The sequence below is a fragment of the Caloenas nicobarica genome, chromosome 18, assembly GCF_036013445.1.
Source record: "Caloenas nicobarica isolate bCalNic1 chromosome 18, bCalNic1.hap1, whole genome shotgun sequence".
Taxonomy (NCBI): domain Eukaryota; kingdom Metazoa; phylum Chordata; class Aves; order Columbiformes; family Columbidae; genus Caloenas; species Caloenas nicobarica.
This window is the reverse complement of record NC_088262.1, coordinates 3581596-3609447: the sequence shown is the minus strand read 5'-3', so window position 1 is coordinate 3609447 and position 27852 is coordinate 3581596. Positions and strand designations below refer to the sequence as shown.

General features: G+C 42.4%; 2 protein-coding genes across 3 annotated transcripts; one reads left to right on the top strand and one right to left on the bottom strand.

Moving 5' to 3' along the window:
* Positions 1-16: 16 nt before the first annotated feature.
* On the bottom strand, positions 17-7608 carry DDX5 (DEAD-box helicase 5). 2 transcript variants are annotated; one of them, XM_065647877.1, is made up of 13 exons: positions 7488-7608; positions 5809-5974; positions 5595-5691; positions 5374-5507; positions 5186-5251; positions 4598-4739; positions 4359-4519; positions 4005-4177; positions 3703-3813; positions 3400-3461; positions 3262-3321; positions 1795-2019; positions 17-1224 (listed from the first exon to the last, which is right to left on the bottom strand). In XM_065647877.1, exons 1-13 carry the CDS (start codon positions 7517-7519, stop codon positions 842-844), a joined length of 1812 nt encoding a protein of 603 aa, XP_065503949.1. In that variant the 5' UTR covers positions 7520-7608; the 3' UTR covers positions 17-841. The 2 variants fall into 2 exon arrangements, with proteins under 2 accessions (XP_065503949.1, XP_065503950.1); XM_065647878.1 differs by having other exon boundaries at positions 7512-7608.
* Positions 7609-11133: 3525 nt separating this feature from the next.
* On the top strand, positions 11134-27820 carry CEP95 (centrosomal protein 95). Its single transcript, XM_065648184.1, is given in 22 exon segments — positions 11134-11342; positions 12769-12897; positions 13908-14015; positions 14574-14684; positions 15500-15608; positions 16087-16196; positions 16913-17041; positions 17414-17628; positions 18049-18118; positions 18785-18831; positions 20032-20153; positions 20518-20647; positions 20832-20946; positions 21762-21952; positions 22218-22310; positions 23106-23256; positions 24256-24416; positions 24920-24994; positions 25512-25664; positions 26743-26889; positions 26981-27052; positions 27126-27820. Coding segments are annotated over 22 exon segments (2637 nt in total). The 5' UTR covers positions 11134-11320; the 3' UTR covers positions 27303-27820.
* Positions 27821-27852: the final 32 nt, after the last annotated feature.

Here is a 27852-nt window from a genome sequence, read left to right as displayed (position 1 = left end):
CACTGCTCAATACCAGTTTAAGTATAATTTGAAGTTTTAATACTAAGATCTTCCCATTTCTCTGAAGCCCACAGGAAGCCCGCATGCTAACTCACAAGGCCTGACAGCTGCAGCTCTATCACGCTCAAGCCTGGTCTGCACATACGCTCATGTGAAGGCGACAGTTATGGTGCTGCAAAAGCTTCCTACACTCAGAGCAGCTCACTAGCAACACCACTGCAGAGCACTGGTTCGCCAGATTTTCAGCTATACCATTACTCCAGTGGACCTTTTCCAAAAAACTGGCCCTACACTAGCGAGACAAGGCAGAATCCTGTTCCAACAGTTACTTTGGAGCCAGCTTTAGTTTTCTTCCCCACAGAAGCAGAGCCTGCCATGCTAAGCAATCTAGCCCAATCAAGGCAAGGCTGTGGGTTTTTTTTTTTGTATAAGCTTAAATGTTTAATCAGACACAGTTGAGAAACCTTTCTAGAATTTAATATAAAAACATTTGACATTCCATTAATGTAAAGTTATGCACATGTTGAGAAAATTGCCATCTGAAAGAAAATTCGGTCTTCAAATATCTTTATTGGAAGGCCATGCATTGCCTTCTGTTACTGTATTTCAAATCACTGTACATTTACTTTGAAAACACTGTCTGCATTTTCTAGTACAAAAAACTAAAAATTGTTTCAGGAATGTAGAGAAATATTCAACTTAAATAGCGAAAAAGTGCACCATAATTACTGCTGCACTGCAGTCATTTCTGCATTTCCCATTTCTTAAATAACTATCCTGTTTTGATAACACACAATATAAAGAGCAATTATGAAAAACTGAGACATTTAAATACACTAAGTTATTGAGAATAACTTGTTGGCATTGGGTAACCTATCATAGGAGCAGCACCAGTGGCGGGATACGCGTACTGCTGCTGGTTCATGCCATTGTGCATGTTTGCGATGTTACTGCCGTACTGTTGGTCATAGCCATTCTGGTAAGCTCCTGCAGGGTTGCCGGCCCTGAAGCTGGCCTGCATGCCTGCAGCTGCAAAGCCATTGCCAAAAGGAGTTCCGTTACTGAAACTCTGGGCACTGTAGGCCCCGTTTTGAGTTTTTGCTCCAAAGTCTCTCTTGCCTAGCGCACCATAGGTTCTCTCAAAGTTCTCTCTCTCTCTAAAACTACTAAATCCACCCCTTTTGCCCGCAGAGTATCTGTCACGTCGATCACCTCGGGAACGACCTATCAAAAGATACAAGACAAAGTTATACCATATAGGCTGCATTTCACATACCACATTAGTTCAGCTCACATAGCACAGGTTTGCCTTGCTGGGCTGTCTTCATTCAACTAGTCTCTCGAGTTGGAATTTTACTATATAGATGAAGACTATCTTAACAGAGAAAGCTGTCTGACCTCTGAGGAGAGTCATATACTCTTCCCACTAACTTAAGTGGTGGCATTAAGGCCAAAAGTCACTTCCATCTTGCCAACAGGACACTTACGTCTCATCCATACAAGAGAAGGCCCCAAAACTAAGCCCTGAAGTGGTTGCTTTCAGAGCAAATACTCCACAAAGTGCATCTTTGGCCAATGCCAGCCACAGGTGCACCACAGCATGAGTGTGGAGCATTCAGGGACAGGGGGTGTTGGTTTCTTGTTATTGGTGTTAATAAATACCTTTCCAGGTCACCATAACTGGGAGCTAAATCACCTTCCACATCCATTTTGGAGAGAAGTTGGAGGTGGAATTTGAGTTTCCATTTTGTTCCGAGAGGAAAACTAGGCACTGTGGTCAAGAACTGTTCTTACCTGAACCTCTGTCTTCAATCAACTGAAGCAATTTGGGGTTGATGGCTTGATTAGCCTCACGAAGCACAGAGATGAGGTCATTTACTTGCTTAATATTGTTAGGAGTAAAGAATGTGTATGCTGTGCCTGTTTTGGTACTGCGGGCAGTTCGTCCAATTCGGTGGATATAGTCCTCTGAGGAGTTAGGGTAGTCATAATTGATGACAAATTTCACATCTTCCACATCTGTAAAGTGTTGCAGTGTGGCAAAAAGCAAGGTACAAAGTTTTGCACACCACAACAGCCAAATCGAAGATAAACATTAGACAATAGTACTTTAAAGGAAATAATGGCTGCAAAGAAGTGTGTTAGAATTATCCATTTCTGCATGAGTATTGTGGAAGTGAAAGTTATGCACACTCCGTCTGTTCCCGTCTCATCACCCACCCTGTGATCCAAAACCTTACCATAAAGGAGTATGCATTTGCTTGTCATTCCCAACTCAAGAGTCCCCTTTACAAATCATCAAGTGACATCTGAATGCTTCTTGCAGTAGGGCCACTAAAGCTCACAGCAGCCTCTTCATGTGCTCATTTGAGGACCTTAGAGTAAAAACATACAAGGTCCTTCACATACACACTCATTAGAAGCTCAAAAAAAAGGGGCCACACTGCTCGTCTTGCCAAGACCTTTGAACCGCAGCTGCAAGAAAAACATACCTGTCCCCCCAAAGTCACCAAGTTGTTTTTATGCACTGTGTCTCGTCTAGGCAAGCGCTTCCAAGAAGCCAGGGTTCACTTGAGAATGTGTCTCTCTCTGGCAGGTCTCGACATGACGACTACGTATAGGTGGAGGAACTTCGACTTTCAAAGGCATTTGAAAAGCCATTGCTTTCCTGCCCCACTTGCTACAGTGAGAGGTGGATTTTCTCAGATTTCATGTGCCAGTACTCACCAATTTGTACAAGGCTTAGTACATTTTAAAGCTGCTCTCTCCATTTCATGGTTGGAAAAAAATTTCATTGAAGTTTGTAATTATTTTCTTCGACATTTCAGCAAACTCACTGAAATTCAAAGACCCACAGATCACAGCAGACAGTATGCACAAAACTAACAGTACTGCACCATGGCAAATCATGCAAAGCATGGAGAGAAGAGAAATACCAGGGGCAACGTGAACTGTGAATGAAACTGCTTATTTCATGAGAGAACAGTTTATGGGGTAGTAGTTTAAAAGATGATCTTTGCCTTTTGAAGATTACTGGCACACAATGCTCTCAGCTTTCACCTCTCTATTTGACTGGAAGCAGCCAGCCGATCACTTCCACTAGTCCTCCATCCCCCTCGAGTCCTCCGATTGTCATGCCTAGGCCTTGCCACAAAGACTGCACCTTTATGTGAAGAAAACTTAGAAAAATGCAGAGGTTAAAGAAAGCAATAGACTTTCTTTAAAAAGCTTTGGGCAACTGGCATTACGAGTTGTACTAACCTAGACCTCTGGATGCAACATCTGTAGCAATCAGGATCGGTGCTTTTCCATGTTTGAATTCTGTAACACAAGCAACTCGTCAGCTTCTTCATTAAGTAACACAGATGGTATGCTTGTAGAAACTGCTGAAATACTCACCATTTAGAACCCAGTCCCTCTCCTGCTGACTTTTATCACCATGAATGCCCATTGCTGGCCACCTGAAAACACACACACAACTTGATTGACCTCAGCCCATTCCTTGAGTCACTTGATTAGTCAAAAATATAGCTACTGGCAAATTCCAGACAGCTTCTGGAGTTAGTTTTAGCACTTTAACTGACACCTGGTGTCACTGTATTTGACAGTTTTGACACCATAGTTCAGAGGTCATTCATGACAAATAAAGAGCATGCTCAGACCATTGGGGTGGCTCAGTGAAGTTCAAGCTATTAGACTCACCCATCTCTCCTCATTTTCCTGGTAAGATCATCACACCGTCTTTTGGTTTCCACAAAAACAATTGTTTTATTTTCCTTCTCGCTCATTATTTCTTCCATCAAACGGATAAGCCTATCATGAAGAAATGATTGTTAGAGCTGGGACTGATTTGTACTGTTCAGGTTTGGTTTTCCCAGTCTGTGTTTGACTCTTTTTAGTGGTGTCTCACACTGCTGTCAAAAATCCATAGACTAATTCATTTCATACTTCATAAACTAAAACTATCAAAAATATTGGATGCTTTTCTCCTACATACTACTTACTTGTCATCTTTCTCCACATCATGACACACATCCACAATCTGAAGAATGTTGTGGTTTGCACTTAGTTCCAGTGCACCAATGTTGATGTGCACATACTCTTTCAAAAAGTCTTCAGCCAGTTGCCTCACTTCCTTTGGCCATGTGGCACTCCACATCAGAGTCTGCCTGTCGGGCTGCAGGAAACAGCTAGGTCAGTACAAGATCAATACGGTTATGTCAAATGCCCAACCAGAAAAAAACCCCGCAAACCTACCCAGACAAGCCTGAAAATTTAACTGCACTGCCCTTGCTTTAATGAGCACAGTGGCGTTTGTTTCTGCGATAGTGATAAATGCACAAGCCATTTATACTCACTCTTATCTGATCCACAATTTTTCTGATCTGAGGTTCAAATCCCATGTCAAGCATCCTGTCAGCTTCATCAAGGACAAGGTAAGTACACCGCCTGAGATTGGTCTTTCCAGCTTCTAAGAAGTCTATAAGTCTTCCAGGTGTCGCAATGCAAATTTCCACACCTACAAAACAAGCAGTAAAGTCAGATGAAGTAGTCTTGACATCACCTCATGCAGAGAAGCATCAAGGCTTATCCATACCTCTTTCTAAGTCACGAATTTGTGGTCCCTTTGGAGCACCTCCATAAATACAGGTAGACTTCAAACGGCATGCTCTGCTATATTCCGCAGCTACCTGCTGCACTTGTTGAGCCAGTTCACGAGTTGGTGCCAGCACAAGACACTAGAAATAAGATGCCCATCTTTTAGCTCAATACCTATTCGGAGGTTCTAGTCTGACACTAGTTTTAAATGAAAACGTTTCATATATTCCCGCAGTGCCAGAATGACTGAAGTTGATTTAAGTGGCTCAAACCACCTAACTAAATTACCTGGCATTTCAGTTACCAGACACTGACCTATGCTGTGTGGCAAGACATCTGAAAGTCACTAGCTTCCAGGGGACAGCAGTTTCCAAAATGGGACATCTAGCCCTGTTCTGTACAATTTTAAGGACAATCCAATCAGATTTTATGGAATGTTCTTGGGAAACTACCAAAACAGGGAATCACTGTAGTTATACAGAGAAACACAATACAGCCATGCACTCTAACGAGCACGGACAATTGGACTGCAAAAAATTTTGCATTCTCTAGAAATTAAGAGCCACTTTCACTTAGGGATACTCACAATAGGTCCATCTCCTCGCTCCAGGAATGGCTGATGATTTATATGCACAATAGCAGGCAACAAGTACTGTTTGGAAAAAAGAAAAGCCTCATTACAATCTCTTCCCAGAAGTGCTCAGCCTGCACTATGCCAGGCCATGCTTTCACTGCTAAAATGCAACATTATTCCAGGCTACAATCAAAACTTACAGACAGTGTTTTCCCTGATCCAGTCTGTGCCACTCCAACCATATCCAATCCACTCAGTGCAACAGGCCAACCTTGTGCCTGAATAGCAGTTGGTTCAGTGAAGTTCTGCCTCTGAATTACTTCCATAACATTTGCTTGAAGAGAAAATTGAAACTTATTAGCTTAGAGACTTGGTCTTAATCAAGCCTGGAAGAATGACCAGTATGGTAGTCTTCACTTACCAGGAAAGTTAGCTTCATAGAAGTTTATAATTGGTTTTGGACAGTTATGGCCCCTAACTGTAACTTCTTTGCTTGCTCTGTACTGTTCAACTTCTTGCTGCAAGGCAAAAATCCCGTTATTATAAGTTACCCCATCCACGCCTGTTGGGCCCCATGACCCTCAGCATGTTTGCACTTTTTGTTTACTTTTGCATGAGTCAGATAGGGTACATACCACAGTACGTCTCGCTACATCAGGATGTTCTTGATAGAAGTTCTTCTCAAATTTGGGCAGCTCATCTAAATTCCATTTCTTTTTTGTAAGTTTTTCCCCAGGGTTTCCAAATTTCTTCCCAGAGAGAGGTCCACCTCTACTTCCTCCAAAACGGGGGGCTCCAAACCTAGAGAAGAAGGTCATAACATAGAATCCAAGAGAAAGGTTTTGGTCCTCCTCTTTGACAACCTAACCACCATCTTTATGGTTCATCCTGTAACTTTACAATCCAGATTTATAAACTCCACCTACAGGATACTAAACCTTAAAAAAAAAAAAAACATTTTAAGTTGCAGATCCCACAACCTGCCTATATACAACTTATATTCAGGAGTTAAGGCTAACACGAATCTTTGCGGTTTCTATAAAATAAAATGGCAATGTCTATTAACAAGTCCCAACATAGGCAAAGTAAGGACATTAAAACCTTTGTATTACCCCATAATCAAAATGGTTTCCCGTCCAATTGACACTCCCTTTGTGTGTCAGCCTGCACAAAGCAGGCAGGGGCAGTTACAAAACCTTGGCACAACTTTCCTGTAAACCATTTTCTGGTACGCAAAAGCCAGACTTCCCTCAGCGACCATGTTTCACGCGGTTTACGTTCGCATTTTAGGTCAAGCCCCTCCACTCAGCAAAGGTTTATCTCCAAAGCCCGTCGTGGCAGCCCCGAGGCGCAGCTCAGCCACGCCGAGCCCTGACCTGAGCATCTAAACGGGCCCCGATCGCGGGGCTCCCTCCCCCGCCCCGATCGCTCCCCGGGTTCGGCCGGGCTGGGAACGATCGTCCCAGCACAACACAGCGCTCCCAGAGGGGACCTGCCCGAGCGGCCGCTGCTTCCTGCCAGCGCTGTTTCCTTTGTCTCTCATTTCTGTCTACGCCACATTTTCCAGCCGCTGCCATTTTAGAGTCTGAGCTGGGCGGGGGGAGGAGGAGGAGGAACAAAGGCGGCAGCAGCAGCCGGCATTTTGATTTCCCCTCAGTCACCGCATGGCGGGGCCGGCCATTAACATCCGCTTACACAACACAAAGCGGGAGCCGGCCGGCTTCTGCCAGCGGCGGCCGGAGCCGCCGTCCCTTGCGAGGGGGAAGGGAAGGAAGAGGGAACCGCCCTGCCGAGAGCTCCCCGGGGCTTCGGCACCGCCGGAGCGCCCGGCCAACCCACTGACCCACAAAGGCGCCGCTCCCCAGCCCACCCCCGCTGACGGGCGGGGAGAATCCAGCCCTGCGAAGGGCATCCGCCCTCGGGGGTACGGCCCTGGGGAGGTGGGGGGGGGGGGCGGGCGAGAACCTTCCTCCACCGCCCCAAAAAAAAAAAAAAATTCACGACCCGCAGCCCTCATAAGCGCTCTCACACAAGGGGGCTGCGCGGAGGACGGGCCCGGCGCCGCCCGGACCACCCGCCGCCCCCTCGCTAAGCGCTCCCGAGGCCACTTCCCCTCCCCCGACCTCCCGCCGCGAAGCTCCGGAGGCCGCGAGACAGCAAGAGCTGAGGAGAAGGGCTCCAGGGCCCGACCTCCGAGACTCGCCGCCATTTTAAAAGCCTAAAAAAAAAAAAAAAAAAACCACCACAAGCCCACGGGCGGTCTAAGAGTCCGGACGCTGGCGGCGGCTAGCGCCGGCCGGGCCCCCGGACTCACCCTCTGTCCCTGTCGCTGGAATACCCGGGCATGGCGATGGTGGCGGTGGGCGAGACGATCCCGGTCACTTAAAATGGGTGGCGAGAGGTTGGACGGGAGGCGGCACCGTTGGCGGGGGCCACTGGATGTAGAGCGCCGCGCCGCCCGGATGCCGGTTATATAGCGGGCCGCGGGGGCCGCTGGGAACCGGCTGCTGACGCAGGCGCAGACCCCGCCCCTCTCTGTTATGTAAGCGGCCCGAGCCGCCCGCAGGCCCCGCCCCGCTCCCGCGTGGGCGTGGCCGCGGCTCGGCCGACTGACCGGCTTCTGCGGGGGCGGGCGGAAGTTCCCCTCCTCTTTGGGGCGTGGCTTCGCTGCGTCACTGCCCGCAGCGCCCCGCCCGGAGGGACCCGCGCTCCCCTCCCCCTCCCCGCCCGCCCACGCACAGAAGGGCGCGAGCGGCGGCGCATGCGCAGAACCGCGGGAGGCCGCGGCCCAACGGCGCCGGCCCGGCCCCGGGCTGAGGCCTCAGCGCCGCGAATCCGCCTTGGCCTGACAGGGACGGGGATTTCCCCGCTCCCAGCTGATAAAGCGCAGCCTGATGTCTCTTAGCCTCCTGGTTTGCCCGCTCTGCTCCCGGGAGGCAGCGCGGTCAGGGTGGGCCTGGGCTGAGGGAATCTTCAGCTTCACTTTGGCAGTGACGTTCCCCGAGATCAAAGCCTCACAGATAACTTAGAGTCGTCTGAACTGCTTGTGAAAAGCCTCCTGCGAATGCTCCGACAGAGGAAACATAGGCTTAAGTGGAACTGCTATGTTTTACCTCATAAGTGATACTAGGAGGAATGGTAGATTGAGCCACATGCCTGCCTGGGATTTCTGAGACACTAAAGGAGTTAGATGTGCAGATCGTCATGATATGAACAGGTTGGACACAAATAATGATCATAGCAGATTATTAAATGCTGCTTTGAGCAGCCCCTTTAGACTGCTACCCATTGCCTGGGCACTTTGATAAGTATTAAACACATGTGATTCGAAACAGTTACTATTTTTATCGTTTCAAATTCCACAACAAGGCTAGTGCAGCAATTCAAAGGTCACGAGAAGTGCACCAGTGCACGGAAGGACAGGGCTGTTCAGAAAGCACACGGATAATAAATGTGAAGTACCTGACGTGGCTACAGCGTTGCTTATCTGCCCTGCTTGCCAGCTTGAGGACTAACTTGAATGTCTTGCTACCCGAGGCCTTAAGCACACAAAAGGGGAAGCTCGAAACACAAATATAAGCAGCCATATTGCCAGACCACTTGTTTAAGCAGCGGCCAATGCAAATGAAAACAAGGAAGGAGAAGTGGTGTTAACAACATTCTCCGTTTACATCTTCCCACCCTCAAACAATCCATGCATTAAGGCTTTTGCAATACAGAACGTAACTGGATTTGATGGGCGTTTTTTCTCATTTTTGTTCTATTCATGCTCTTAGCTTCTAAGATACCAAGACCATGTGTTTCACAGTTTATTTGTACGCAACATGAAAAACATGTCCTTTCATTTTCATTTTCAACACTGCCTGGTGAGAAAAAGGGGCACAAAACTAAATGAGTTATTAGAAATGGTGAGTAATAATCGTCTATTTATTTATGCCCTTTGTGGACATTAATATCTTCTAAGTCACCCCCTTTGTAAACCTTGTAAACCAAAGCTGCAGTCTAATTCTTTCTCCTTTAAAAGTAATTGCACACTTCTGATTATCCTTGCCATTTTCTCCTTATTGACAAGACATGCACACAACATTCCAGATCTGGACCCCATACAGATTTACATAATGAAGGCATAAACATGCTTTTGATCTCTTGTGTATTATTTCCCAATGATTTTTTTCCTTTTTTTTTTTCGGTTGTTGCTAAGAATGGAGGAAAGCTTTCAAAGAATAGTACTCGATGTTTCCATGATCTCTTCTTCAAAAGTAACACCTAAGTTAGGCTTATCTTTGTTTCTGAATAGCCACAGCTGTTCCTCTCTCAGCAATTTGAAATACCACCTTGATCCATCACTTTTTCTTACTAATTTGTTCTTTTAGTAGCACTTCAATTTGACTAGGTTCCTTAATACCATCTCCTGTGAATTTCTAATAGGGGATCCTCCCTGGTTTTTTTTTTTCAGTAGGAGTTAGTAATTTAATATAGCTTGTTATAGATTTTTTTCTCCAAAAATACTCCTTTTGACACCATCTACCTACTGACTCAGTAGACTTCTCGTTTCTAATGAGTCTGAAAAAGGCATTTTGCAAAGGCTGTGAAAACAGCAAATTGTCCCACCTTTTCTTGTACCTGCCTATTACATTTAGCTTAATGCAGCTTATTTTGAATTTTGTTTGTTTGTATATATCTCAGTGTTTCCTGTTACTGCGGTGTTTAACCTTGCTAAGGTTTTAAAGAATTGAAAAGACTAAACAAACACAAAACCTCGTCTCTTGTTTCGCCTGCACTCATTTAGTCTGCAAGTAACTCCTTTTGATTTCCTCTTTAAAACAACTTCCTCGTTTTGTGTTCCACCCTTCAAGTTAAACATCACTGATTTTCCTGAGCTCTCTTCTTACTTTGAGCCAACATACACGAAACAAATGAACGCAGCTTTGCAGAGCTGTGCATATACCAGATTGAAATCTAGGTTCTAGTTTTCATTTTGATTGTACTGATATGCATTTGCTTATATACACAAAAGCTGGTTGGTTTAAGCAGCGTGTGCATTTGAATTATTGATCTACAAATTACTGTTAGAGCTCACTTTGTCGCTGATGTTTACTTGCTGCTGGTCATTGTTCTTACAGTCGTAATTGGGATCTCAGCTGCTTCTGTCACACTCCAGGAGTTTAAGGATAACGAGCATCATTATTTCTAGTTTTGCGCGACTTGACGCAATGTGGAAATTCCAGAATTCCTAAGGAGCGTGGAATGCTGTTGCTCGTAAGGACGAGAATACACTTTCCCCACCCAATGTCTCCAAAAATGTGTATGCTAGCAGCTAATAGTAAATTTCATTAGATGAAAGCTTGTAAATCTTATTTTTAATACAGGTTACAACAGTCCTGTCACACACAAAAGCCATCAGGTCACCCATATTTCCCAAGCAAACCTCCATCACCTGCCCATGTAACACCAACTCTCCATCTGCACATTAACCCCTTCCATGTAAACGCCTTCTCCGCCTGTCAGCAAACACGCCAGGCCCGCAAGGTCAAGCGCTAGAACTTTCCCCCGCTCCACCCGCCTGCCTGAGGCCAACCTCACTTCGCCTGTGCAAACGCCAACAACCGCCACGCTGGGAGGCTGAGGAGGGCGGACCCAGCGCGGGAAACCCCCGCGCCTCACCGGCCGCCATTTTGTGCCGCCAACCGCCCTCAGCAGCGGAACCGCTCCCCGGCCAGCCCGCCATCCTGCCCGGGGCAGCTCAGCCCACAGGGCCCGGGGCACAGGGAGGCGGCTCCAGGCGGGCAGGGCGGCCCGGCCCGGTTTGGGGGGGAGTGGTGAGGGGATTGCGGGGGGGCCGCGGCGCCCACACCGAGGCGCCCCCGTCACGTGACAGAGGCGCGGTGCCTGCACCAGGAAGCGGGGGAGGGGAAGGCCACGTGACCCACGCTGCGGCGTGGCTGTGCGGTACAGGCTCTTCCCCCCCCCGCCCCGTTTCCATGACGACCGGCTCTTCCACAACCCGCTTGAAGAAAACAACGCCCGGCGGGGGGGAAGGCGGGCACCCCTCGCCTGCCTAATCGGCGCGGAGGACGCCGGGAAGGTCTATTTGAATTCCCCGGGGGGGCGGTTCCCGGCGGCCGTTGGTGCGTGAGGCGCCGCGCCATGGGCAGCGCGGAGGAGAGAGGTAGGGGCGGCCGGGGCTCCCGACCAGATCGCTGGGCTCCCGGCCGCCGGCGCCTCTGCATTGTGAATGTGTTCGGTGCCCGCCACCGGGGCACGATCGGTGGGGCGGGTGCGAGGCCCAGAGGGGCAGCCAGCCCGCAGGGAGGCAGGGGCGAGAGCGGCCTCTTCTCTCGTCGCCCACCTGCTGCTCGCATCCCGAACACTGTCCGTTTTGTTCAGACGTGCCTTTCTTTAAATATGCCTTTTTCTTGTGGCTTTTTAGGCTCTTTATGGTAACCTCCCCCCTCTCTTGTCTTATCCCCCTCGGTGACACTTTTAAATTAATACAGCTGGAGGTGAACAGCAGCTGAAGTTATTCTGAGACATCAGTGTGAAGTGTAGGAGATTCTGCTTTAACCTTTCATGCACCTGAAATTATTAACATGTTAGGGTAAAGTGATTTCTGGAAGTGAAGAGTAAAGCAGTGGAAAAGTAATACTCCTTGTGTACAGACGAGTAAAACTTGTACAAATTAGTTGCCTTTGTAGTAATTGGGTTTTTTTCCTTCCAAATGTAACTTTGCCCTTCTCAGTAATTTAAAGTCCTCAATAATACATGTTAAAATACCGTTTTGTCCACAAAAGCAACATGTAGGGGGAAAATGCAGCCTTTGGAGATCACAGGCTAACAGAGGTGAAGACTTTTTTTCTTCCAAGTTGATATTTGAACTGGGTGACGTGGAACGCTGTAGAGGATACGTGTACTTCAAAGCACTTTGGATTTGTGATTCAAAATTCTGGGAAAACCAGGCTGTTTATGCACATATCTCATTGTGCTCAACGTAGCGTGAAGTTGGTGAGACCAGCTCCATGTTCTTGTGATCCCTAAACAGTGAACTAATAAAAGTAGCCCTTGAATTTAGTTTTAATGAAGAATGCTTACATTAGCAGCATTGTCGTTGCCTGAGAGTATTAGGGAAACTGGGCTTTTACGAGAGAAGCTCATGCTTTTCAAAAAAGCATACATCCTTTCTGATTCTTGATAAAAGACATATCAAAGCTTACTTCATTAAATCCTTCAAGGTTCGGAATTCCTGGCTATGTGGCCAGACCAAAATTTGCTTTCCGTTATGTGGAAGAAAAAAGGTAATGTGCCCAGCCTGTGGCACCTCAGCAGCCTTCAGCTCTCAGGTCTACGTGCTGTGTATGTGAACAAGACAGTGGTTTGTATCATTCCTCGCTCTCCATGTGTCCATCTGAATAAACAGAGTGTGGAGCAGAAAACATTCAACACGTTCAATATTTTGTATGACTGGGGAGGCATGACTGGGATCCACCACTTCTGGTGGAGTCAAAGACACTTAAACAGGTTCTATATTTCACTGTAACTAACCATGTATTAATTTCTGTCTTTCAGTTCTGATGTTAATATGTTTTACCTCTTAATAGATTGGGTTGATGTTGCCAACGATCTTTTAAGGAGTTGTCACATAAACCAGCACATAAAGCGTCTCTCAGAATGTGGTGCTGATGTGTTTGTTTGTCTTTATGAGTCAATCTTAGGAGAAAAAGTACCAGGTGGGAACAATAATTTCTAAACATGCCTTTTTTTTTTTTTTGTCTCTGTATATTTTGTAATGAGCAAATTCCAGTTTGCAAAACTTATTAGAGATGTGGGGTTTTTAAAGTATTTCTATCTTTCCGAAGACAAACACACGATTGTCATTCTTTAAGAAGATTTAAGTAGTATTGGCCATTTTGTTCTTTGGCCGCTATGAATGGCAGCAAAGAGGGGAGTTCACTAGTACAGCAAGAGCAAAACTATTTCTATTTCTTTCTTTTTCTATTATTTTTAAATTAGGCCTTGAGAGCCATACACAGGCACAATACCTTTGAAGGGTGTGAATTGGCTCATTTCTCTTAAAAAAAGTGTTAATACTGAAACCTGTTCTCATAAAATGCTTAAAACTTTTAGTCTGCTAAGAGCTAAAATGTGATTTAACTGATTTAAGGAAAGTCCATTTGACTTCAGTGACAACAATAAGCAAGGGCTATACAATTCCAAATTTGCTTGCTTCATGGTAAACTGCTGCGCTTGGGAAATGTCAAGACTCACAGAAGATTTTAATAGCACCGAGGTAACTGGCAGCTATTGGAGGTAGAAGTCCTGTTAAATATAAGTCCGGAACTAAAAATAATGTTGTTCTAAATTAAGTGGAATACATTGCAGTCCAACTAGTCACTTGCAGGGGAAGAAGAGACCTTAACACAAACTGCGATTCCAGTTTGACAATCTGAACTAGACGTGTGTGCTGGGAGCAAAGGAGGAAAAATCCTTTAGTAGTCTCTATTCTTAAATTTAATCCTTCAGCTGATGGAATCCTCACATCTTCCAGGGGGTGTTCTAAGTTTGTACTCAGTGTTTATAAAAGATTTCATATGACCGTATGATATTTGGGCTTTTCACCAAGCACACAAGATATTGAGAAAATACTAACTTGTAAGTGAAAGTTAAAGCAGTTTAGTCAAAACATCTGCAACAAGCTATCCATTTAGATAGCCTAAAATCTATTATTTATTTTGAATAGATTTCATAGCTACTCCGAGAAGCCAAGAGGATGATGCACATAATGTACAAGCAGTAATAGATTCCTTGGCATTGGACTATTTGCAGGTCAGCTTGTCGCATATCACTGGTAAGCACTCACTTTAATGTAGACAAACACCAGCTGAATAGCTGTGTGGTTTGATTTAAACGTTTTATAAGAACCATATATTGTAAAGCAAACTTTCATACTTACATGAAAGGTCTTTTTTCTTTTTTTTGTACACAGATAATAGCTTTAATTGAGTATTTGTACATGTAGTCTTGCATAAAATAGACTGCACAGAATGAAAACTGCTTGCTTGATAGGAAGTATCTCTTTCTGATTTGGTACCTGTACCGTATGGCTGGTATTTGTAATTCTGCCTGCTGGTCCATAGACTTGGTTCATGCTGTAGCTAGGATGTATAAGAAAATATTAAATTGATAAATTGAACTTGCAATTATTAGAACTGAAAATATGCAACTTTAGGAAACTTTTAAGATACCTTAAGCTTATGTATGTAGCCGTAAATGAGTGACCAGTTGTCTTCTGAGCTGACACCTCCACAAGAATTTCCAAGCACTCTTCTCCAGAAAACTCCTGCTTTTGAGACTTTTTCTTCTGTGAAGTACTAATTATTAATATGTGGCAGTACCTTCTCTTAAGGTGAGAACATTGTGAAAGGAGAAAGGGAATCTATCAGAAACCTCCTTGAAATATTCGATGGTTTGTTAGAGTATCTTACAGAAGAAGCCAGTGAATCTTCTCAGAATGGAGGTGAGTAGGCAGATGTCCTAGTTGAAGGTCTTATGTTCTGGTATTACTATATTATGGATAAGTTACGTTTTCAGTTTGTCTGCTATCAAGTTGGCTTGCTGAGGGCTTTGTTAGGTTCTCATGACCATAGTTCTTGGTGTTCAGGGATGGAATACAGCTCCCATAATAGGTAAAAAACTCTTTCTTTGCTGTTTTCCTCACTAGCAGCTATAGGGAATGATATCCATTGGAATACATAAGCTTTGTGAAACCTCATTTTGGGATACTCAAGATGTTTCCAGCGTAGCAAGGATTTATTTGGTGGTTTTGTCTTATTTATGACCTTGACAGTGCAGAAGAGGAGAAAGACTGAAACTGACCACGAGGGGAGGAAATTTCAGTGGCCAGACTGTGTACATTCCTTATTTTAATAAACAACAATAAAATAGATAATTTATTTTTCCCAAAAACTTGTTAAAAGGCAAGAATTGGAGAACATAATCTTTCTGCTTCATTCTTGTGAATGAACACCCAGTAGGTGTTAATGCCTCCAGTTTTCTAGTTATAAGTACAGGATTTAATTCTTTTGAGGAAGAAGAAATGGGTAATTTATGGTTGAAGCAACAGGGTATATAAAATTAATAGTTGTATCACTTTTCAAAACTTACCATAAAAGTTGTTTCCCCTCCAAGGGGGGCATTACATGTCATAATTTTCAATATCATCATTATAATTTTTTGTTACACTTAGTGTTATGATGATCTTGGCAGTAATACCTATTAGTTAATAGGTAGAAGTAGTTCTTCTGAAAATAATTGCCTCTTGATTTTTAACAGATGACGCAGGTGTGCTATCCAATAATGAAATTCCAATTGCATCTCAACAGCAGCCGGAAAGCAATACTGGTCAACTTATACAACCTGCAATATTCTCATCAGTTGAAGGGTAAGAACAAGTCTAGATATTTGCATTGACATACACAAGAAGATAGTCAGTCAGTATCTGTAGAGAAACTAGTAGGGTTTTTATAGTATGCAAATAGGAAACATACTGATTACATACGTCAAATGGAATGTGAGGTACTTTCTCCTTTAGTCAGACAGCAAGAAGGCTAAAATTAGATCCAGAACTTTTTTGCTCTTGAGAATGCTGATGGCATTTTGTTTCCCTTAAGTTTACATTACATGTGGATGGAAATAAGTTAAAAACCCCGTCTCAGTTTTAACTTACTGTATTTTAGTTAAACTGCATTCAATTTCTCTTCATGACATCGATGTCGGTTTGTTTGGCAGAAGCTGGGCTCTTGCATCCTACAGTGGAACAGCAGCTGCCTGGATTTGCCGCTTTTCTGCAGCTCCATCTTGTGGGCTGAAGGGACAAAGATTTTTAGAGTAAATATTTAACAGCTTTGTGTTCCTCTTAGGTCCCAGTCAGATTTTTTTGTTCCATCTTCTGATGTAGATGGATCAGAATCCACCAGTGAATTAATTAGACTTGGAGATACTGCTTACTCATTTTCCAAAAGAAAGGAAGGTGAGTTTGGGTGAAAAAAAAAAAATAAGACTACTCTGTAGTAATATTTTTAGGCTTTTCTTTGGTGTTTTCTTTTTTAAAAGTTATTTCTTTCAGGCAAATACTTTGTTTTAAACTCTTATTTTACAAAAAACCTCCACATCCCCAAAAACACAACCTGCAATAAGCAAACGTACCCGTAGTTGATCTTGCTCCAGTACATTTCTTTAAGTATTCCAGACACTATTTTCATGACTCCCGAGCTACGTTATTTGGATAAAGGTTTGTTGTTTGACTTCTAATTCAGTTCTCCCTAGAAAGGTTTTCTTTGATTTTCTTCTGTAGAATAAGAGATTTCTGAAGCCTTTAATTTATTGCATTTATTGCAGTGTAAGAAGCATTACTTGAGACTGTAAAAAGACTAGTAAGTTCATTCTTATAGGAGTGTATGCCGCTTAAAAATACTATAGGTGGCTCTGGAACAAATAATGTGCAGACTACTTATGTGGAGTCCATTCCTATTTCCCATTTTCCTATAAGAATATTCATATTATTGGTTATTAATCTCTCCAACAAGAGGCATAAAGAAACGTTAAGAATTATCAAATTTGTATTGACTAGAATTACAAGTAGGAATTTAACAGACCTATTTTGATGATAGTACAGATTGCGAACACCAAGTTATGAACATACCCAATATGGTTCTTAATTAAATCTTTTTCAAACACCACTTCTAGAATTCCAGTTGCCTGAACTGTTACCAACAGAAAAGGACAAGGAGATGGAAGAATCTAAAAGCTCAGAGCCTATTGCAACCTTACTTAGACACTTCTCTGGAAGGGCCATTGTAAAGGAAAAGGAAGATGGTGAGTATTCATTCTTCTGATCTCTAACCTACCTGGTTAGCTACTTACTGTGTATTCACAAAGCTACACCCATGCACTATGGCAGCAGCGTATTCATGTACATTTATATACATACATATATGCGGTCATGAAAAACTTGGTGCTTTTAAAAAAGTAGTGAGACAGAGGGAGTGCGCTGTGTATCTCTGTAAACAGAGGAAAAGTAACATTGTAAGGCATAAAAATGTTACAGGACTATTCTGTGCAATCCAGCAAAGATGGCAGTTAACATGAGATATTTAGATACTTCCATCTAAGATGTATGGAGAATATACAAAACTAACATTCTGCTTTCACAGATAAACTGCAAGTTTTTCTTATTTGTCTCTTCAGGATCAATGGAGTCTGTTCATACTACTGAACCTCAGGAAAAGATTGTGGGTGCCAGTGCTACAAAACTCAGGGAGCCCATCCAGCAAGCCATCCCTTTGCTTCACCCGTTTCAGCCTTCGGAAGCCAGACCTCGTTATCCTGGATGGAGAGAGTATCAGCGCTCAGACAGCCAGTCAGAATCTTCGGCTGACAGTCAAGGAGTGAAAATCCCTCCTGTAAGTAAAAACCTAGCCTACCTTATTTATTCTTTTTTTTTCCCCCAGCGATCAATACTGCTTTCATTTTAAAACCTCCTAGTATACTTGCAGAATGGGAGTAGTTGGTCTCTGAAGAACACTTCTGAATGTGTCAGATTTTATCTTCAGTTCAAAGAATTTTGAATTGTGGATTCATTCTTCCCTGAGTGTCCAGAGAAGAAGGGATGCGTTTGAGGAATGCATTTATTTTATACACATATATACCCATCTCTATAATCAACATAACTGCACAGTTACAGTATAGTAAACAAAATAATTATAGAGTATTTTTATGTATAAAATCAGCATTGATTTCCATTTGCAGGCAAACCTAATGTATGACCTTCCTGCCAACACTCTCCTGTGAATTTATAGAAAACATGTTGCTTTTTATTTCAGCTTGAAAAGTCACTTACTCAAAAATCTGAAGATGTTTCTGGTAGTCTTCCTCTATCAAGGAAAATCCCTGGTGAGAGAGAATTTCACTTCCTATAGGGTAACTCTTAGGTGTCAAATGTTGCATTTATTTTTATTGGTACTGCAAGAAACATAGTTTTGAAACTACTAGTGCATTTTTTTATTTTAGTTCAGCCACGAGTTTATATTTTTACCCCTGTTTTACAGAGAAACAAAAATAGGTTACTTTCAAGCTGTTTACTGTGCTGGAGAGAAATAATCTGTGTCCCCAGTTCATCTGCTCTCTTAGTTAATCCAGTTACAATGTGTCTATACTACAGAAATCTCTTCTAGCAGATAACTCCCATGGCTGAGCTTATTCTGAGCAGAGAAACATGGACCAAACAAGCCAGTTTCAACTCTAGGAAAAACCCATTAACTACTATTGTAGAAAAGGTATAGGAGCTGGTTTTCAATGCTTATTTTCTCTGTTGCCTGGGAAACACTGCTTACCTTTCGAGTTTCCATGGCATTCCCATGACACTGAACATTCAGAACTCGAGAAATTACCAAAATGAATGTCACAACTGTGTAAGCACAGTTGCCTTGTCATTCTGTTCTCTTTGAATTAATAATTAAAAAGGCCATGGATCACATCTTTTTATACTTGTTTCCCCATTAGTAGGCACAGTGCAGTCTATACTGTCAACTAACACTTATCTGTCTTCTGCTCCCGCAGTGGGAGACCAGGTGGTATCAACTGATGCTGAGGACAATGAGGCAAAGGTAGATGTTTCATCTTTACCTTATTTGTGGAAGTTCAATAAATATTTTTTTATTTCCCCTAAATTCTCCTGATATATTTTGGCACCTCTGGGCTTTTTTCTAACCTGCTTTTGACTTGCTTTTGTCAGTGATCCAATTATGTTAGCCTATGACTATATACAGTTTGTAAGTCACATCAGTTCTTTCTGGGAGTTGTTTGCTCCAATAAGTATAAGTATCAGTATCTGTAGAGTTCTAATTTATCATAACCAGCCAGTTACTAGTTAACTTGGGTTTAATCAAAGTTCCATAAAACACAAGAGTACGGTTATATCCTTTCTGTGAAGTGTATCAGTACTCTAAATTAGTAAGAATTTTGGTTTTCTGGTGTTGTTCAGACTCCAATAAAATTCAGATTTTGCTCCCTTCCTAAAGAACACTGAAGTGCCTGGCTATGTTATTTCATTTCCTTGCATTGTCCTTTGCTTTTCAAAAATTGAATAACGCACAACCCACACATTGATTAGCAGATGTCTTTCTGTGCTTGTAGAAACATGCCTGTGTAGGGAGTTCCTTGCTATGGAAAACACTTTTTTGCCTCCTGTAACCACAAGAGGTACTCACGGATTTCCTTTGTTCCAATACTTTCAACAGCCTTTACTTCTACATTGTCTATTTAAAACACTGTCTCTGTTTAAAACTCATTTTCCACTGGTGTATTTGCACGTACATGCATGCCGACCCCAAACTACCCCAGTTCAAACAGTTAAGTTACCAAACAGCACTAAACCAGTGTAAGTAAATGGCACAAGGACATAAGCGTTTTCTTTTAGTTTGCTGTGAATTGCAGCTTAGTCCATGCTCAGTGAGGTTCAGCTTGCTTGCATTACTTGGCATTAGTCCCAGGCTAATGAGGTAGTATGTGGGGAAACTCAGATATCTTAACCTAGACCTTGTTCTTCTGACTCTGATAAACAGCTGTAGATGGTGCTTGACCTCATCTTCTGTATTTTTGCTAGTCTATTTCTTTAAACATCTAATTCTCTAAAGTATACTATCTTCAGTGAGGAACCTGGACATAAAACTATTTTATATAAATAAATATAAATATATATATATATATAAAATCATAGGGTTTGAGATGATTGTCCTATAAAAGCTGTTGTAGGGTCTCTCTACTTACATGGTCTTAATAAAATCTTAATTTACTCATTTTCCTAGGTTCCTCGGGTGTATGGGACTTCTACATCTGCTTCCTCCTCACATCAAAAACTCTCACTACATGCTGAACAAGCAACAGAGGCTCCAAGACCTGAATCTAAATATCTGCCTAGAAAGAAAAGGCAATTTGGTTTTTGGGTTTTTTTGGGTTTTCTTCTTTTTTTTCTGGTACTGAGCCAAGCTAGCACTTCAATATGCATGGCCACCCATGTCCTCCCCACCCCCGGCCCCCTGCTAAAATAAGATCAGTTCCTCCTTGGCTGCATGAAAAGTGAAATTTCCAGTGAAAGATTAATTTTAACAGAAAGATCTCCTGTTTCTCCTGATGTATAGGCATTTTCTTAAATGTAGTTGTAGACATTTACACACTCAGCTTCTACTTAATACTGTAAAAATGTGCTTGTGCAAAAAGTGAACTGGAATTGCATGAGGTAATGCTTATCAAGTTTTTAGAACAGAAATTAAATCTGTTTTCTCTTTTAGCAGATATGAAATTTCTACCACAGATTCACTCGAAGGGTCTCTTTCCCACAAAACAACAAAGGAAAAGCTATCTGAGCAAGAACTTCATAAAGTGTCAGAAAAACTCTCTCGCAGGTTAAACGAACTAGATTTAGTAAGTGAAATCTATTCCTTGTTGAATCTGAGCACGCTTGTGTTAGGAATGATAGTGGAGAGAACAAGAATATAAATTTAAAATTGATGAAAAGCAAATCTGCAACTAACACCTGACTTTAGACTGCTCTAAATTTTGAATTAACTGTTGAACCTGACCCCCACCTGCCCCAATCTGTCCACAGATGTTAAGGAGAGCTCTGGAGGGGCACACTAAAGAGGAAGAGCTGACAGATGAAGACAACCTGTCCCAGCACAGCGACAGCGTCATGGATTATCGCCAAAGGAAAGCTGAGCGAGGTAACAATTCTTATGCCAGTTAAGTATTAATATTAGGATGGAAATTAATATATTTTAGAAAATCCTTCTCCTGTAAAGCTGATACATTGAACGAAGTTTTATATTGTGAGTTCACCTATATTTTGTCTTAGGTCCAAACCTGAGCAAGAGTAACAGAATTACAATTAAGTTCCCATTTAACACTGAAGTAGCTGTGGTAAACCTTCACTAAAAATACAAGGCAAACGCAGCTGCAGTAAAAAACTGCACAGAACGTGGGGAAGGGACAGAATACGAGCTCATTGACTGGACTGTGATTCTAAACTCAGGGTCTGTTCACAACACACTTCACTGCAGATTCTTCTGTGCTGAACACAGCAGGTACATCTGGGTGTCTCACAGACATATTGTGCTGTGTGTGTGGTGGTGGCAATGAGTAAATAACCACCCTATATGTACAGCGGGCTATAAAACTATCATATAACTTGATCTCATCCACATGCACAATACTGTATTGCAAGAGGGAGCTGTTTGTGACCCTGGCATATAGACAGTCTCTCACTTTGACCTACCTTCAGTTGTCTTTGCTGCTTTTTGCTTTGCCATCTTGAACATCTCCTGGCACCTTTGCTATTGTATAAGCCCCCAAATTTGTTATTTGGGCAGGGATAATTTTAAAGGCAAAGGCTTTAGCTTTTTGTGACTTAATTTGTGCTAAACTTTTTGCCTCTTATGCTGCATGGGTTTTGGGGGGCTTTTTTTCCTTAATTTTGTCTGGAGGTGTTTTTTCATTCCTGTTTCACGTTCAATACTCAATGAATTGCCTTTCCTTACAGACACACCACAGCTAAGGTACCCGAGCAGGCCACGATCCCTTTCTCCATCCTCACCCTCATCTCAGCATCAACTCTTTTCTGAGTTGGAAGATCAACTTTGCAGTAATGGAACAGGCCAAATAGGAAAAATACACAGCCAGTTGCAAAAAGAAAGGGATGAAAGAACAAAAAAAAACAAAGGTAATTTCTAGGTTAGACCTATTGGTCATTCTTGCCAATGCTTGTACTAAAAGCATTAAAACTGAATGTTCTTCATGGAGGCATCTGGCCTACTGTAGTAATTATGTACTGTTACATCTGTAGACTGCTGAGGAAAAGACTTAACCCCCAAATGTTGAAAAAAACCAGAGTTTAAAGTCGAAGCAGCTACTTTGGCCCATACGCCAAAAAAGTAAGTGAGGTGATCATATGAACTGATTATTTTCGCTGAAAAGTCTTCGTATTTTTATTTCCTAGATGGTTGCTAAAGCTTATGAAGATGAACTAAGAATTTATGAAGCTAGGGAGAGGCTTAGAGTTTCCAAGCTCAGAAAAGTCATCAAGGAAATGGTACGTGATACGTTACGGTGATTGTTGGTTCTGTTTTGTTTGTTTAAATTTGTCTAGATGATCCGTCCAGACACTGGGTATGTGGTACAAAAACTCCGTGACTTCCAGTGTCATAGTTCCAGCACTGTATACTACTAAAATAGTAAACAGAAGGACAGCTTTTCCTGAGATAGGTAGAACCAAGAGACAACTAATTTTAGAAGTTTCAGCACTTGTATGTATTAAGAATAATAACTGTTCTTATCAGCAACAACCACCATGCTTTTCACATGAAGTGGTAACTTCAAGACACACAGATTTAAAGAACTAAAGCCAAGTGAGCAAGGAGACAACTTCCATAGCCTGCCCTGAACTTCAGAGTCAAACCAGCACATATAGTCTTTTTTAACTACTCTAAAAGTTGGGTTTGTGCAAGGATGATTCTCTAATGTTATGGGGGGGGTTTTGCTCTTTCTTACTACTGGAACAGCAAAGAACCTGAGCTGAAAAGCCCCGTCATACTACTGCAGGCCACGCTGGCCCTTTCCCTGACCTTTGCAGCAGCAGTCCATAGGCTGCTGCAGTAATGTGAAGATCTGCAAAAGAGCTGAGGTTATGAAATAGTGAGATTTAACCTTTATTTGAACCCTGACCCGCATTTGGTAAATTCTGTCCTTCTAGAGAATCCGGTGCAATATGTCCAAATTCTCATTCTGAAGTTTCAAAGACATTTAAACTCTGATATCCAAACTATGTGATCTATCAGTCTTTCCCTTCTCATACCTGTTCTCCATCTGTTTAACATCTGCTCCTAAGGAACAAGAATACAAAGAAAACATCTTTAAAGAACCTCCAAAAATGCCTCAGCCAGTGAAAGTTTATTCTAGAAAAACCACACCTCGGAATCCCAAATACAGCCAGTGGATTCCAAAACGAGGGACTGTGAAGCCAAAGAAAGCAGCTCCAAGTAAGAACTGCGCAACTACACTTGGTGGAAAACTGGCATTTTTTGAAAGCATGTATTGAACTCCAAGAATAAAGGCATCAGTCCAACATATACCAGTCAGCTGTAGCATTTTCCCCTTTTTATGACCTCTATACATCTGGGTTTTTGTTATGGAAGATAGTGCTTTAAGTGAATGTAAACCATCAATGCACATTCAAAACCGTGACCCATTTGCTACCTCCTTAAAATCCCCTGGATTATTTTCAAGGCTTGTTTCCATTACTGCTACTGCTGTGCTTGCTGCGCTATAGTCTGAGCTCAGTCTTCTTTCTTTCTCCCCCGCCCCGAGCATATATCATTTAAAATTGAGCCTTTAGCTTGAGTGGGCTGGTGCTGAGCCACATACAGGTAGTGGAGCAGGATCTTTCCTTTGCTATCACCTTCCTCTCAAGACCCTGCCCTGGGTTTTGCTGAGCAAGTGATGCCAACATGCAAAGCGCAGGCATAATCCCCTACATATCTGAACTGTGCTCAGGTACACTGCCTTATTTTTAAGATGTAATGGGAATGAGCTGGTTTTCCACTTGTTTACTTGACCTGGATCTGTCACTACTACTGCTGTATTAGCATTAAGTTGCTGCGGCCACGGAGAGAGACAGATAAAGAAATCTCTGATTAGTGATGGTCAGAACCATTTGAAGAAAGAAACGGATACCTGTCTTAATTGGATGTGGTAGTGGGAGAGGAATAATGCCTGAACCGTAAAAGCAATTCTTAAGCAGGAAAACAAAACAAAAACCAGACCAACTTAACAAAACCTTGGCATTACTTTATCTGCTGCTGCACTGACAGTGATGTTACATCCTGCTGGGTTTAGCTTGACATTGTAACAACAGCATGGAAGTTGTATATAGTGTTCAATGTAAAATATTTCATAACTTAGGCTGACACCATCTGGAAGAATTTACCACCAATGTATGCTCCAGGAATTTATTGCTTACATCTGTCTTTACCTTGTAGCAAAAGTAAGAGATGATGACCTCCTATTTCAGCTACTGGAAGAGTTTCCCCACCTGCATATTTCCCACCATACTATGAATAAAATGTGGCGGCAGCAGCTTGCACATAATGAACAACTTAAGGCAGCTTCTGGCAGAACCAGACCAAAACTCCAAGATGAAGTGAGCATTCTTCTTCATGCCTTCAAAGTATCAGCAGGGATAGCACCTCTGACAGAACAGTTAGCAGTCATCTGTTTATATTGCATAATAAAAGCATCCTGACCCTTTCTATGCAGCATAGGGTACATGCACAACTAAAGCACAATATGAAAGGATTTCTATCTGAGCTTGGTTAGTTAAATAGGGAAGTACATACCTTGAGATGCGGATTGAACTTATCAGCCACTTGAATATAATGTTCATTTTTCATACTAGTTTATGTAGTATTGCCTAGGATTGCTATTGCTTTTTATAAAAGCATTTTGTAGTTTCAAGTGCTAGTTCTGAACAGTCTTTTAGAGTACAAGGTGGTTATGAGAGAGATCAAAAGTTGATTAACTTATACATGGTAACTCTCAACATAAAAACCGAAACATAGCAGAGGGGCAGTGTTTAAAAATCCCCCACACAACTGCCTGTCCTGCAGAACGGTGGAAATAATTAGCTTTTTCTTAAACCTCCAGGTTCAACAAGCCCTGAAGAAATATGAGCTGCTTGTTGCAATTATTAAAAAAGATCAAGCCCATAACAAGAGACTGGTATGTTCTTTGAAGAGAATTTGTTACATAATAGAAAAATTTCATGTTGAGCTAGCTAGAATGCATATTTTCTGTTCCATGAAAGTGGCTTTTTAATCTTATGACAATTTTATGCCTCTTGAGTAGCTGTGGTCCCAAATGCCATGTAACCTCTTTGCTGTGTGGCTACTGAGGTCATGGGAATGGAATATTGTTATTACACTGCACTGTTGCTTTAAAAGTGCAAACAAATTCTAAGAATTTGCAAGGAGGAGAAACTTAAAGCTCCTGGTGTTGCTGCGAATAACACCAGCTACCATGGCAATGCTGACTCCTTAATTATATAGTGCTCTTCCTGGCACCGCTTTGCTAAATCAGTGGTGACTAAAGCTTTAAACCATAAGTGCAGTGTCAAATTGGGGCAGGGAGAAAGTCCTTCGTAAAGGACCCTATTTATTTAGCAATGATTAACAGAGCTTTGCCTGCAGCAAGATCTGTTGGATACTTGGTGGTCTGACAGCTACTGTTCTCCATTTAGCAAGAATTTAAGCAACGTATCTGCCACCAGAAATGGGCTCAGAATAAAGTGAGAGAGAAACGCCAGCAAATTGCTCGAGCCAGGAAATATTATGAAGATTACCGGGTCCAGCTGCGTGCCAAGATGATGCGGGCTAGGACACGGGAAGAAAGGGTAAGTACGAGATGTCTTGCTCTGCAAGTGTGGAATTCTTCTCTTTTTGTTGGGACCCTAGTGCTGAGAGCCCACAGTCCAGTAGTTCAAATAATGGTACAAGTGGAGAGAAGGCAAGTGAAGTAACCAGAGCGTAAGAGCCAGGGTTAAATGGCTGGTCAGTCAAAGACACAGATGGAAAGGTTCCTTCTTTGGAAACACTGATACAGTTCAGGGCAAACCACTGTAAAACAAGGGAAGATGCTTCAGGAGGAGAGAGGGTGAAGTATCAGTATGGAAAAACAGGGCTGGTGACATGAGAAATCGGGGAAATGAATTTTCAGAAACAGATTAAGAAGTTGTTCCTATAGTTCCTATGCAAAGAAAACAATCTAAATCTTCAGTTAAGGGAACTGATCAAAACAACAGCTTTGTTATTCAGTTATGTTTTTTAAACAAAGGGGACTTTTTGTCAGATACGATCTCTAATTAGGGCTGGACAGAGCTAAGGAAAGCAAGTAGAGTTACTACACATTGAGAATTCTGTATCTCCTCCTGCACTTTTTAAAATAAAAGACTACAAGTTTAGTGCATAATCCACTATTAGCGATTTGAGAACTGTTTGCCTCAAGCTGCGCTGTAGCTGGGAAGTGTGGTTGTGCACATGTGGAAAGCCTGAGTGCAGGCTGGATTTCCTGCTGCTGGAAGTCTGGATGGAGGTCCTGAAGTCAGAGAGCAGAATGCAGGGTGGGCTGTAAATCACAGTGCACATTCAAAGACTCTGGCTCGCATTGTCAGGTTGTCCGAAGAGATTTTAAAAATGCAATACATGTTGGCTGTTCTAGCCCCTTTCTTAGTCATATGACTAAACGGACATGAAAAATTTATTTTATCAGAATTTCAGATCAATGAGTGACACAAATACAGCTCAGCTGTATCTGTACCACCATTACTGGATACCTAACTGTACTTTTTCATGGGCAATGGCCCATCTTCATGCGATCACCGTTCCATCAGGAGATAGAGCGGCTGAAAAATGCAAATGTAGACTTAAAAGTTTCTGGGAAAGTTTCAGGTTTGCTTTTGTAATTGCTGGCAGATATTTAAGAACTTATTTGAAGAAGGCTTAGAAATTCAGAAGCAAAGGCTGAAGGACCTGAGAGCATACGCTCAGGAGAAGCGTGCTGAGCAAAGGAGAGAGCATCAAAATGAGTTGGAGTCTATGGAGAACTATTACAAAGATCAGGTAAAGCTTCATCTGCATCAAAGTTCATATTTTTTTTTTACACTAGAAGTCTGCCTTTAACTGCTTCAACTCAAACACATGTTATGCTTAGTTTTCCATGCTAGCAGAAGCTTTATCTCAAGAATGCCAAGAAATCCAAACCAGAGAGAAAGCACAAGCACAAGTATGTATTTTTAATTTTGGGTAGATGTCTCTTCTTTTTCTGCGCTGTGGCTAACGTCTCTTATTTCCTTCAGATGCTACAGAAAACAAAGAGAGAATTGAGATCAAGGATGGAAAAGGAAATACAGCAGCTGCAAGCAGCAATAATGCAAAGTGATGATGACACCTTCTTTCAAGAGCTAGAAGCAGACAGACTGAAATCTAGACTTCAGATGGCTTCCTTCCAGTATAGCAAAAGCCGTTTCTTGTAAGACTCACAGTAAATACCACTGCAGCTCTCTCTGGCTGAGATGATGAGAATCCGAGAGCTGCTGGAACAGGAAGATGGTGCACGACTGTTTTTCTCTAAAATACCTGGTCTGTCACTATGACGCAACAGAGGCATAGCTGCTAGTATCTGGGATCTCTGCAGCACTTTTAGGATCACCAATGAAGTTTTTAAACTACTTTCTGCCCTCTTAGCAAGGCTGAGATCACACTGAGCTCCGCACAGAGGAGTCCGCGTGCTCTAGTGAAGCGATCGTAGTGGAACAGCTGAGAGCTGAGTCTCCCCCACGCCACGCTGGTTCTGTTGCTGGAGCTGGCACGTCCTTGCCAGGACACACACACTGTGACATGAAACCAGAAGTAAGACCTTTTTTGTTTGACTAAAACATTTAGCACAATCCTTATTGTAGGTAACAGACACCAAATTTAAAGTATTTTCTCCTGAAATAAACTTGAGTTACTTAAAAATGATTTTGTTGCATTTTAAATATTGAAGAAAAACTTAAAACTTTTAAAATCATTGATGCTGTTACA